The following is a 12,241-nucleotide window of genomic DNA, read 5'->3' as shown; positions in this document are numbered from 1 at the left end:
TAATAAATACCAGATACTTAGGGAGCCTGAAATACAGCCCTTCAAACCTAAGCATTGCTGTTTCTTGCCACTCCTTGGCCTCCGTTTCTTCAAAAGTGACTGTCAGATGGTCTATCCTTCCCATTTAGGGCTCCATAGCCTATGTCCCTCAGCAATCCTGGATTCAGAATGGGACCATCAAAGATAACATCCTGTTTGGGTCAGAATACAATGAAAAGAAGTACCAGCAAGTTCTTGAAGCATGTGCTCTCCTCCCGGACTTGGAAATGCTGCCTGGAGGAGACATGGCTGAGATTGGAGAGAAGGTACTTGGGGCAAAGAACCCTGAAGGGTACAGAAATAACTGAAGAAAAACAGTGTTTTAGTCGGGGCTTTTATTCCTGCACAAAACATGGCCAAGAAGCAAGTTGGGGAGGAAAGGGTTTATTCAGCTTACACTTCCATATCAATGTTCATCACCAAAGGAAGTCAGGACTGGAACCCAAGCAGGTCAGGAGGCAGGAGCTGATGCAGAGGCCATGGAGGGATGTTATTTTCCGGCTTAATCAGCTGGCTTTTTTTTTTTTTTTTTATAGAACCCAATACCACCAGCACAGGGATGGCACCACCCACAATGGACCTTCCCATCTTTGATCACTAATTAAGAAAATGCCTTATAGCTGGATCTCATGGAGGCATTTCCTCAAGGAAGGCTCCTTTCTCTGTGATAGCCCCAGCTTGTGTCAAGTTAACACACAAAATCAGCCAGTACAGGCAGTGAAGACAAAAAATATGTTGATAAATCATGATAGTCACAAACACACAAAACATGTCTGTATGGCTGCATCTTCTGTATAAATAACTAGTTTTGTATGTGTTTTGAGTCATGGTGTAATTATGTAACCTTGACTGACCTGAAGCTTGCTGGTCTAGGCTGGCCTCAAACTCGCAGAGATCCCACCTGTGTCTGCTGCCTGGGATTAAAGGCCTGAAATACCGGAACTGACTTTCAGTTTTTGAACTTTGTATCTGGAAGCAAATTCAAGCATCTGTAATAAAAATTGATTTTAATAACCATATCATATCCATTAGATAAATATACCATAGTTTTTTTAGAAATATTTTTATTACTAGATGTTTAAAATATCCTTTCTCCCCTTTTAAAAAAATGAACAAAACAATCAACTTAAAAATGAACATAAGCAATTTAATGAAATAACAATTAATAAACAGTTATCTTTCTATAAGAATAAGGCATTAGTCTAAGGGAGTCCCTTACACCCCTCCTAGAAACAAGGATCTTGAGACACCAGGAGACAGTGAAAATACAACTCTAGTCTTTTCCTTTAACTCAGACTCTGTTGGTTGAACAATTACTTTGTGACAGGTCCCCTGCCCTTATGTTTAGCTCCACTTGCCCACAGGGCAAACTGCCTGCTGGAAATGTTGGACAGGACTAATTATTTGGGTTAAAGTTATTTGAATAAAAGTTATTTGTTTGTATGAAGAAACATAACATGCTTAAGCCTTAACACCTTGCTGGGCAAATGTCTTCTTTTACCCACTCCTTAGTCAACTTGTAAAGTAGGCCTTGAAGAGTGTTGCTTAATAGGAATCACTTTCTGCCTCAGGGTATAAATCTCAGTGGCGGTCAGAAGCAGCGAGTCAGCCTGGCCAGAGCTACCTATCAAGATGCAGACATCTATATCCTAGATGACCCTCTGTCGGCTGTGGATGCTCATGTGGGAAAACACATTTTCAACAAGGTTGTGGGCCCCAGAGGCTTGTTGAATGGCAAGGTGAGGAGGGAGTTGTTCAGTTAGGAGGATGGGAGGGGAGGGCTCGGGGTGTGTCATACACATCTGGCAGAATAGTATTGTCCTGAAAACCTTCTTGCCTCTCTTCTTCCTGTCACACTGGTCTCAGTTAATGTCTGTCCCTTGAAGGCACCCATTATGAACCCTTGGCCTAGACTGAAACTGGCTATAAGAGGCTTCCTCTGTTGTTCTGATGCTAGGTGATAAAGCTAGACCTGTGGTTATAACAAGAAATATGTATCTTCGTCTCTTGTTCATAATAGCATTTTCTTGATAGGCAGGGAGGGAGACTCTAACCATACTTGGCTTGTTCTCTCCAAGATTTCTTGAATGCTGCCAGCCAAAGGATGACAGGGCTGACATGCAGCTTGCTGTTCTACCAAAGGTCTTTGCCTCAGTGTTAGCTCAGTGGGTCAGAAGGAACTCTCTCTTCCTCCAGGTCTTAGTCCCTAAGCCTTCTGGCCCTAAGACTTTCTAGGTTTCATTGACTCATCGCCTGACATCCACCCTGTGGCAAGTTTGTTGAAAAAAACAAAACAAAGAAACAAAAGATGTTTTAACGATACTCTGCAGGGGAAACCTTGGAGGAATCCCCCATGTTTTACCAAGGAACTTGGGAAAGGGACAGAGACATAATGGATGAGGGTCTCCAAGATATTTCAGTTAAGAAGACTCCAGATGCGGTTGTAGTGGGAGGCAGAAGGTTGTAGTGGGAGGCAGAGGGTTGTAGTGGGAGGCAGAGGGTTGTAGTGAGAGGCAGAGGGTTGTAGTGGGAGGCAGAGGGTTGTAGTGAGAGGCAGAGGGTTGTAGTGGGAGGCAGAGGGTTGTAGTGGGAGGCAGAGGGTTGTAGTGAGAGGCAGAGGGTTGTAGTGGGAGGCAGAGGGTTGTAGTGGGAGGCAGAGGGTTGTAGTGGGAGGCAGAGGGTTGTAGTGAAAGGCAGAGGGTTGTAGTGGGAGGCAGAGGGTTGTAGTGAAAGGCAGAGGGCTAGCACAATGGGCCTAAGTTATCTCTCAGAAGCCCATCACAACCCATATGCTCTCATTCGGCTTCCTTGTTGGTTGACCAGTCTTTCTGTGAGGTGATTTCCTGTCTCAGTAACCACTCACTATAGAATTACAAAGGATGTCAACTCTCCAACACTAGGAAGGCCTGGATAAAAATGACATCTCTTTCCCTACGGTATCCCTAACTTACTGAAAGAACTGAGCAGCTCTTTTTCATACCAGTTGACTAGCTATCTGGGTAAGTGAAAGTCTAGGAAGTGAAAAGGAATAGTTAACCAGTAATCTTTCTATAAGGATAGGCGTTGGTCTAAGGGATTCTCAGCTCAGTGTTGTTGTTACTCAGGGACATGAAAGAGAGAAACCTCATTGACGCTATAGGAAAAGTAATTATGAGTGGATCCATGACTCTAGGTGTCTCATTTCACCCACGGGTAGTGTTCTAAGATGAGATCCTGGGAACAGGAAGTAAAGTAAAATGAGCCAAGTGGTTGGGTCCCGCATTCTAAAGCTCCAGTATAGGAGCTCCCAGTATGAATTGACAAGCTTTTTTTCTCTTTTTAGAGCAACCCAGGGATGTTGGTAGGCCTGGAATCATCAAAGCAACTCGATTTTGTTTTTACAGACAAGAATCTTGGTTACTCACGGCATTCACTTCCTTCCCCAAGTGGATGAGATTGTAGTTCTGGGGAAAGGCGCCATCTTAGAGAAAGGATCCTACCGTGACCTGCTGAGCAGGAAGGGAGTGTTTGCTAAGAACTGGAAAACATTCATGAAGCATTCAGAACATGAAGGAGAGGCCACAGGTATGTAAACAGGGTGGAACTTGGGGTCTTAGTGGGATGGTAAACCCGTATTTCTACTTTGAGCTGTTTAGTGTCCAGTGAATTACATTTGGAGCTGAATGGTCCACACTTCATTCTTCTGTGTTCTGGGTCTCTATAAAGAAAGATAGAAAGTAAGGCTCTGGGTCTGGGTCAAATGAGTGGGACTTTCTACTCGGCTGCCCCTGACATGCAATCAAAAGCAAACAGACAAACTTCAGCATGTACAATCAAACGTTTGCAGGAGTGGCCCCTATTGGCCAGGGCTGGGATGGGGCAATGGTATAAGGTATCCACTTGTAGGGATGTCAAGTTCCTTTTTACTCGAGTTACGCACCCTATCCAAACTGCTTCAAATTTATAAGTCCTGGACAGCTTCACAGGATGGTATATTTTTGATAATTCTTAACAAAAGAATATTGATTAATACATTAGAAATTATTGTATATTTTAACCATAGGAACAATTTCTACCACTATTTTATTGCTACTACCACCATTGTGTTCCTACCAGCACCATTGTGCTCCCACCACCACCACTGTGCTCCCACCACCACCATTGTGCTCCCACCAGCATCACTGTGCTCCCACCACCACCACTGTGCTCCGACCAGCACTGTTGTGCTCCCACCGCCACCATTGTGCTCCCACCAGCACCATTGTGCTCACTGATTAGCCATGGTTAGCATCTGAGCCTGTTTACTGTGACTCTTTCCAAGGATCCTCCCTACAGATGTACTGGGTACAGCATCAGGTCATGGTCACACATGAGAGGTTAGGATTGAGAGAGAACAAGAGATCTGGAAAGGTGCTCCGGCAGTTAGGTCTTCTGCTAAATGCTGGGAGGTCATTTCTGAGCAATGATGGAAGCCCATGAGCCTAGCATGTTATTTTATTGGTTCTGGGACTTGGACTTTAATTGGAATGAGGTGAGGAAAAAGTGAGCTGTATTGATATTTACTATGTGTATTAAATCCCTATGAGCTGCTATAACAGAGTAACATAAACCAGGTATCTTAAACAAGAACAAATTTATTGTCTAAGCTACACAGGTACTGTCAAGGTGACAGCAGAATTTGTTCCTTTTTAAGGTGCTAAAGAAGGGAACACACACACTCACACACACACACACACACACACACACACACACACACTCACACCATTTCCCCTGCCCCACTCCCTTCCTTTAGTACCAGCCACAGTTCCTTTCTTGCTGAGCAGTGAGGGTGGGCCTGAAGACCAACGTGAGTGGCTCTGGTTACTGTGAAGGCATAGGAACCACCGTGTCATCTTAGTGTTGTCATGCTATGCTGGTCACTGCTGTGCTGCAGATTCGGCATAGCTGGGTAGGACCGGTTGCTTCCCTCCCTTGGAAGCTTGCATGTACCTTCTGGTACCATGAAAGCCAGCTCCCAAGCAGTTATCCTACTGAGTGGTTGCTCGGCTGTTAGTTTTCGCGTTTACTATGATGTTTACGGTATGATTGATATTTTATTGGTTTATACATTATACTGGCTGAGAAAAGAGATGAAAATGGGACACACTAAACGAATGAAAGGTGTTCAATGACCAAGACTCAGTCATTAAAAAGAAGACCTTTGAATTATAAAAGTCTAACCCATGTATATATCAGAGCTCCCTTGATAAGCAGTGTACGGGGGGCTTTTCTCTCCTTTCTCATAGTGTGTGAGTCCTGTGTTAGGCCCTAACTTGGAGCATGTCTGTCTCCTCAGTCAATAATGACAGTGAGGAAGAGGATGATGACTGTGGGCTGATGCCAACTGTGGAGGAAATCCCCGAGGACGCAGCTTCCTTAACCATGAGAAGAGAAAACAGCCTTCGCCGAACACTGAGCCGCAGGTAGCTCCTCGCATCTTCAGCTGGCGACTCTTCCTGCTTCCTTAAGTCTACGTGATCTTTCCTTTTCTATTCTGACTTTTCCTGAGAGAATAGATTTCATGAAGAGTCAGCTCTGCCTTTGTCTCCTTGGGTGGCTGGGGCGATGGGGAGGCAGGGCTGGGGGAACAGGAAGGGGGTGGGAGGGCTGTGCTGGGGGGGGAAGGCTAGGGCTGTGGCAGTTCACCCACCCTCAGCTTAGAATGAATGCACCTTGAGGCCAGCGGGAGAGGTTGTGACACCTGCTTGTACGCAGACCCCTGCAAAGTGTCCACATGCTCAGGTATTTCCCCTTCTCTACCCCAGCTCTAGGTCCCGCAGCAGGCATGGGAAGTCCCTCAAAAACTCCTTGAAAATTAAAAATGTGAATGCTTTGAAGGAGAAGGAACAAGTAGTTGAAGGACAGAAACTAATTAAGAAGGAATTTGTGGAAACCGGGAAGGTAAGCACACATACACACACATATACACACACACACACACAGACACACACACATGCACACACATAAACACACACACATACACACATACATGCACACACATAAACACACACACATACACACATACATGCACACACATAAACACACACACATAAACATACACACATACACACACACACACACAGAGAGAGAGAGAGAGGAGAGAGAGAAAGGCAATATAAGGCTTAGAGTCTGAAAAAAACATAGAAACTAGTTGAAACTTACAGATCTACTGGAACAGTACACTCTGTTCCTTTGCAGACATTCAAATGCACTATTTAGGTGGAAGCAGAGACAGAGACTTTCTGGAAAATCATGTCTCTATGTCTGATTCTGTTCTGATGTGTGGAGAACTGTGACGCTTCTCTGAAGTGTAATTCTAGGAGCTGGATGCACCAACACCAGAGCCAGGGCACAAACACCAACACCAGAGCACAAACACCAACACCAGAGCCAGAGCACACAATGCAAATTAAGGAAACTTAAAAGTACAGATTCCACGGTCCTAATAAATGCCGGCCTTTGCAACCCACTTCGATGTGGTTCTCTTCACAGTTAACAACATATCCCGGCCAAGTGCAGAAATGGTGATCACAGACGACTAAGTTTTCTACCCACTTTTCCAGGGGACATCACACCTTGACTTAGCTAGCCAGAATGCCATGACCAAAAGCAACTTGGGGAGGAATGGACTTATTATATTGCACACTTCCAGATAACAGTCTATCACTGAGGGAAGTCAAGGTAGGAACTCAAGCAGGGTAGGAACCTGGAGGCAGGAACTCAAGCAGACGCTATGGAAGAAAGTTGCTGAATAGCTGTGGTTCGTGGCTTGCTCAGCCTGCTTTCGTATAGCATCCAGGCAGTAGCACCACCCATGGTGATATAAGACCTCCCATATCGGTCATCGATCAAAAAGATATACCACAGGCTTATCTGCCAATCTGGTGGGGGCACTTTATCCATTGAGGTTCCCTCTTCCTAACTTTTTGTCAAGTTGACAAATAACTAGCCAGCACAACACCCCCATCCTCACCCTCATCCCCATCCCATTAGCCCTCGGCAATAATGTTGAATGGGGTCTTTGCAGGTAAAGTTATCCGTCTACCTGAAATATCTGCAAGCAGTGGGATGGTGGTCCATATTCTTCATTGTCTTTCTCTACGGACTGAATTTTGTTGCTTTTATTGGCTCTAACCTCTGGCTGAGTGCTTGGACCAGTGACTCTGAAAACTTGAATGAGACCAGCTATTCAACCTCTCAGAGGGACATGAGAATTGGGGTCTTTGGAGCTCTGGGTATAGCACAAGGTATGTCTAATGGCGATGACAGATGACTTGACAGATTTGTCTGGACCTTGTACATTTCCTAGGACCCAGGAATGTATTTACTATTGTGTCTCAGGCACCGATCTTCAGGAGTCTGTGTACACGATATTAACAGTGGTGGTTTTATTTCTAGGTGTATTTTTGCTTATTTCAACTCTACGGAGTATATATGCTTGCAGAAATGCATCAAAAACTTTGCATGGGCAGCTGCTAACCAACATCCTTCGAGCACCCATGAGTTTTTTTGACACAACTCCCACAGGCCGGATTGTGAACAGATTTTCTGGTGTAAGTATTTCAACACATTAGAGGCTGAGGATCTGTCTCAGAGAGAGAGAGAGAGAGAGAGAGAGAGAGAGAGAGAGAGAGAGAGAGAGGGAGGGAGGGAGGGAGGGAGGGAGGGAGGGAGGGAGAGAGAGAGAGAGAGAGAGAGAGAGAGAGAGAGAGAGAGAGAGAGAGAGAGAGAGAGAGAGAGAGAGCCCTCATCCAAACCAACTCTGCAGCTTGGGCTCTTTGTCTACTCAGCATGCAAGTATTTCTGGGATACTTCCTGTGAAGTCTCAGGAACCCTAGGGATGGACTTTCAGTAGCTTGTTATCTAGTGAAAGAGAAAAATCAAAGGAAAGAAGACTTATGGTATGGTTAAAAGCAGCAATAGCATGTGCAGAGATATTCTGGGGGTACAGAGAAATCATAGAAAAGGAGAACGAACTCAAACCGGATGGCCAGGATGGGGAGCGTCAGAAAAACTGTTCTTAATCATTAAAGTGAGAGAAACAGTGAGCACTGTAGTGGTGGGGAGAGGGCAATAGAGCAGGAGGAGGAGGAGGACACTCTAGAAAAGCACACTCACTGCTCAGGACGGCTGGTAGAAGGGATCATAGGATGGCTATTTCCTTTACTTGTCTCCATTCTTCAAACATTTGATGCTTTGAGAACCAGTAAGTTAGGTCTGAATCTTGGATTGGGATGTCTGTATGGCAAGAGGATCTCAAACACTGCTTCCGTCTGCAGAGATGGTGGGCACTTGGGCGTTCCTTTCCTTCCGTTAGCTGAGTATTTCCAGTGAGCCTAGTACTATTAGATGTGAAGATGGTCCCCTTCCATGGACTACACTTAATCATTCATGGTTCCTCTAAGTGCATCTGAAATGGATGCTTCAAGATTAGAGGCAGAAACCAGGCCATTCTGGATGATTGTGAAGTGTCATCTGAACAGGTTTTAGTTCTCTGCTTATGGAAGGGAAAACACATTTATAAGATGTATGATCTATGCCCTGCACCGTGGGTGGATCATAGCCTACAGTCAGGATCTGAGGACACATCGACTGCTCCAATAGTAAGCAGGTAACTTCCCATTTCTCCTCTTCCTGTAGGGTAAATAGTGAAGCTGTCATTGGAGACCACTTAAATAGCCTGTCTGCTAGGTAGTCAGTAAAGGCCACATGCTTTTAGATGACGGTATTTCTCAGAATTCTACAGCCTCTGCAGTCTTTCTAGTGTCGTTGTATGTATGGTCTGTCTTCTGAGAACGGAAACAGGGATCTTCCTGTGAGCTAGTTAGACTACAATCAGATTTCTTGACTAGTCCTACTTGGAAAAGAAAACTCAAAATCATACGGAAAGTTAGGTTTCAGAGGAGGTTCAGGGCTATGAGCAAGTTTGAATATGGGGTCTTCTAGAAACAAGGACTAAGTCCTTAAGAAAAGAGAGAGTAGAAGAAAAAAGGTGGAGAATCTCTGATTGGTAAGGATCAAAGTAGTAGCTAGTAAGGATTTGGCTTTTCTGTCAGCCCTTAACATGGCTGGTGTATGTGGATGCTGATGTAGTGGGGGACAGGTGTATAGACTCCGCAGTACCCCAATACAGAACTCTCTTATGAACTAGTGTCCCTGGCTAGATTTGGGAAAGTCCAGAAACCATCTGGACTTGCCTTAGTGTTCACAACTGATATATAGGATTAACATAATCCTCTAAGAAAGCCAGGCAAGGGCAACCCAAGATATAAAGTAGGCTTTCCAAGTGTGTTCCAAACCATCTACCCTTCTGTTAATTTTCTCAGTTTACTCCATACGACATAAGACAATGTGGCAGGTAAACCCATCTTTCACTTCTGGGTCCCTTGGTTGGGATGCTGAGCGGCCAGGAAACATATTCAGTCCCTTTGCCTCGGAAGCTCTATGTTTGGCAGAAGAAACGAATTGAATATGAGTAAAGGCGGGAGACAAAGCTCGCAGACCGGAGTTTTTAAATAAGGGCATATCGGATGTCTGTTGTGTGCCACACTCCTGGGAATTTAATAGAATGAGAACCCGTAAACCGAGGAGTTCTCTGAAAGGCAATGTAGGTTTAAAGGCGTTGATGAACGAGAGAGGGAAAAATCCACCAAATCTCCTGGAAAAGCTGAAGATGATTACCATGTACCTGGGGAAGAATTTGGAAAAGGAAGGAAACCACAGAGATTTGATTAATCTTGGTTGACCAGTAGAATCTGTTCCAAACAGATTGAGGAGAAATGACGAAGTCCTAAGGAACTAACACAATGTGAGCATCCCGGGCTGGAATCAGGAAGATGAACAAGGTCTTACAAGTTCACTGGCTCATCGTCTCTCCTCATTTGTATTCCTAGGACATTTCTACGGTGGACGACATACTCCCCCAGACTCTGCGAAGCTGGATGATGTGTTTCTTCGGCATAATTAGCACTCTGGTGATGATCTGCATGGCTACCCCAGTCTTCACCATCATCATCATCCCTCTCAGCATCCTTTACATATCTGTGCAGGTGGGTTGGGGAAGAAAGGCTGGGTCTCCCTTCCCCTCAGCTTCGGAAATTCTTGAGACACTTCTTTTATCTTTACTGTGGGCAGCTCCTCTCCAGCATCTTTGATATGCCCAGGAAAGCACAGGAATTGTCCAAAGTCCAGTTGTCAGTATTTGTCAGTGTGTGGGTCACAGCATGTGTCCCCTAAACTGCCCCCAGAGAGCTTAGGTAGGGAATGTGTTTTGGATTCAAAACATTTTGTTGATGTTGTTTATCCTTTTATGTAAAGTTTTGTTGTTAAATGACAGGGATGTTTGTTTGTTTGTTTGTTTAATGTGCATTGGTGTTCTGCTTCCGTGCATGTCTGTGTGAGGATGTCAGACCCGCTGGAACTGGAATTATATACTGTTGTGAACTGCTGTGAGGGTGCTGGGACTTGAACCCAGGTCCTTTGGAAGAGCAGCCAGTGCTCTTAACCACTGAGCCATCTCTCCTATTTTGAGGGGTGGCAAATGCTCCGTGGCAGAGCATTTGCCTAGCACTGAGCAGGAGAAGGAGGTGAAAGAGGGGAGGTAGAGAGGAGGGAGGGAGAGAGAGGGATTGGTTACTTGGGATAAATTTTCATAGCTCCATAAGTTCCCTGTCTTTGGGGTTCTCTTGCTGTGATGAAACACCATGATCAAAACAAAGTTGGGGAGGAAAGGGTTTATTTCCACTTACAGTTCTCAGGGCACACAGCATGGTTGCATTGTCTTGTATCCCGTGGTAAGATATCTTGTGCCCACGTGGAATTCTGCCAGTACACGCCCATGTCCAAGACAACCTTGTAACTAGTCATAGCAAATCTACAAGTCAAGGAGGATTATTTGAGGAGACTCTGAGCCACAGTATTTTGCACTTTGACTCTCAGATGCTCAGTTTTTGTTCATGCTTCAGCAAATCCTTATAGGCTCCAGTAACACTGTGAACCTACCCACCATGCCTTTCCCCTCTGGATGGTTTGCCTACATCAGCCAGTTCCAACTGCGTGCTCAGACATCTTCCGAACTGTCTTTACCAACATACCATGGAGGCACGATTCTGGTCGCTCCGTTGGTCAATCTTCATTTTAATCAAACTTCACCCCCAACTATTTCTAAGCAATGTCTTTATTTTATTTTCTGTGGATGAGTGTTTTGCCTGCAGTGTACGCATGTGTACCATGCACAAGTCTGGTGCCCACGTTACAGAGGGCTGTGAGCCACGTGTAGGAGCTGGGAACAGAACCCAGGACCTCTGTCTGCAACAGCAACCAGTGTTCTTAAGCACCGAGTCATCTCTTTCCTACTTCCTGGGTCCCAGCGTCTTTTACAAAACCCTCTTGTAAGCGTTTCTCTAGCCAGTGCAGAAACTGCCATTTGGAGAGTGTATGAAAGTCTGGGGTCTGACGGCAAAGCTCCTGTGCTTTAGAAACTCCAAGGCTGCAGTACGGTTTTGCCTCCCTTCGTTCCCCACTGCTACGGCTTCTTACTGTTCTAGCCAGACATAGTATTTCAGGCCTTCTCTCTGTTCAGATTTGAGGCACAGCCATAAAGTGACAAATTCTAGGTCATGGGAGAAGAGGAAGTGGGGAGGGAGAGAGGGAGGAGAGAGAAAAGGAGGAGAAGGAAGGGGGAGGGGGAAACATGCAAATGAGAAACAGATTGACAGCAAGCAACCAAAAATGTGTCTTTTTCTGGATGACCTCCATAGGTAAGGACTCCCTTAAGTATTTACTTAAACGAATGTCTCAGAAGGGGGAAGGAAGAGGAGGAGGGGGAGGAGGGGGAAGAAAAGGAGAAGGGGAGGGGGGAAGGGAAGAAAAAGGAGGAGGAGTGTGCGCTTCTTGACTGTCACTAACTGACTCTTGGTTTTTGTGTTCAGGTTTTTTACGTGGCTACGTCCCGCCAGCTGAGACGGTTGGATTCTGTCACCAAGTCTCCGATCTATTCTCACTTTAGCGAGACTGTCTCGGGCTTGCCCGTTATCCGTGCCTTTGAGCACCAGCAGCGATTTCTAGCATGCAATGAGAAGCAGATCGACACCAACCAGAAATGCGTCTTTTCCTGGATCACCTCCAACAGGTGAGGCCTCCTTTAAGTGTTTACTTAAATGAATGTCTCAGGGTTCTGCGTGTT

The 12,241-nt window shown here is 45.3% G+C and overlaps 1 protein-coding gene across 1 annotated transcript in view; it reads left to right on the top strand.

Moving 5' to 3' along the window:
* Positions 1-12,241, top strand: part of ABCC2 (ATP binding cassette subfamily C member 2) — a gene marked incomplete at both ends in the record, with an annotated part of 52,742 nt that overhangs the window by 30,437 nt on the left and 10,064 nt on the right. Inside the window, 9 exons of the mRNA XM_080911284.1 lie at positions 129-305; positions 1,611-1,778; positions 3,423-3,603; positions 5,354-5,480; positions 5,823-5,958; positions 7,085-7,304; positions 7,456-7,610; positions 9,951-10,106; positions 11,988-12,187. Coding sequence (XP_080767410.1) covers positions 129-305; positions 1,611-1,778; positions 3,423-3,603; positions 5,354-5,480; positions 5,823-5,958; positions 7,085-7,304; positions 7,456-7,610; positions 9,951-10,106; positions 11,988-12,187 — 1,520 coding nt within the window. The remainder of the gene's footprint in view (positions 1-128; positions 306-1,610; positions 1,779-3,422; positions 3,604-5,353; positions 5,481-5,822; positions 5,959-7,084; positions 7,305-7,455; positions 7,611-9,950; positions 10,107-11,987; positions 12,188-12,241) is intronic.

The sequence above is a fragment of the Micromys minutus genome (assembly GCF_963924665.1).
Source record: "Micromys minutus genome assembly, chromosome: 2".
Lineage (NCBI taxonomy): Eukaryota > Metazoa > Chordata > Mammalia > Rodentia > Muridae > Micromys > Micromys minutus.
Note: the sequence above shows the minus strand (reverse complement) of the source record. Positions and strands in the feature narration are given on the sequence as shown.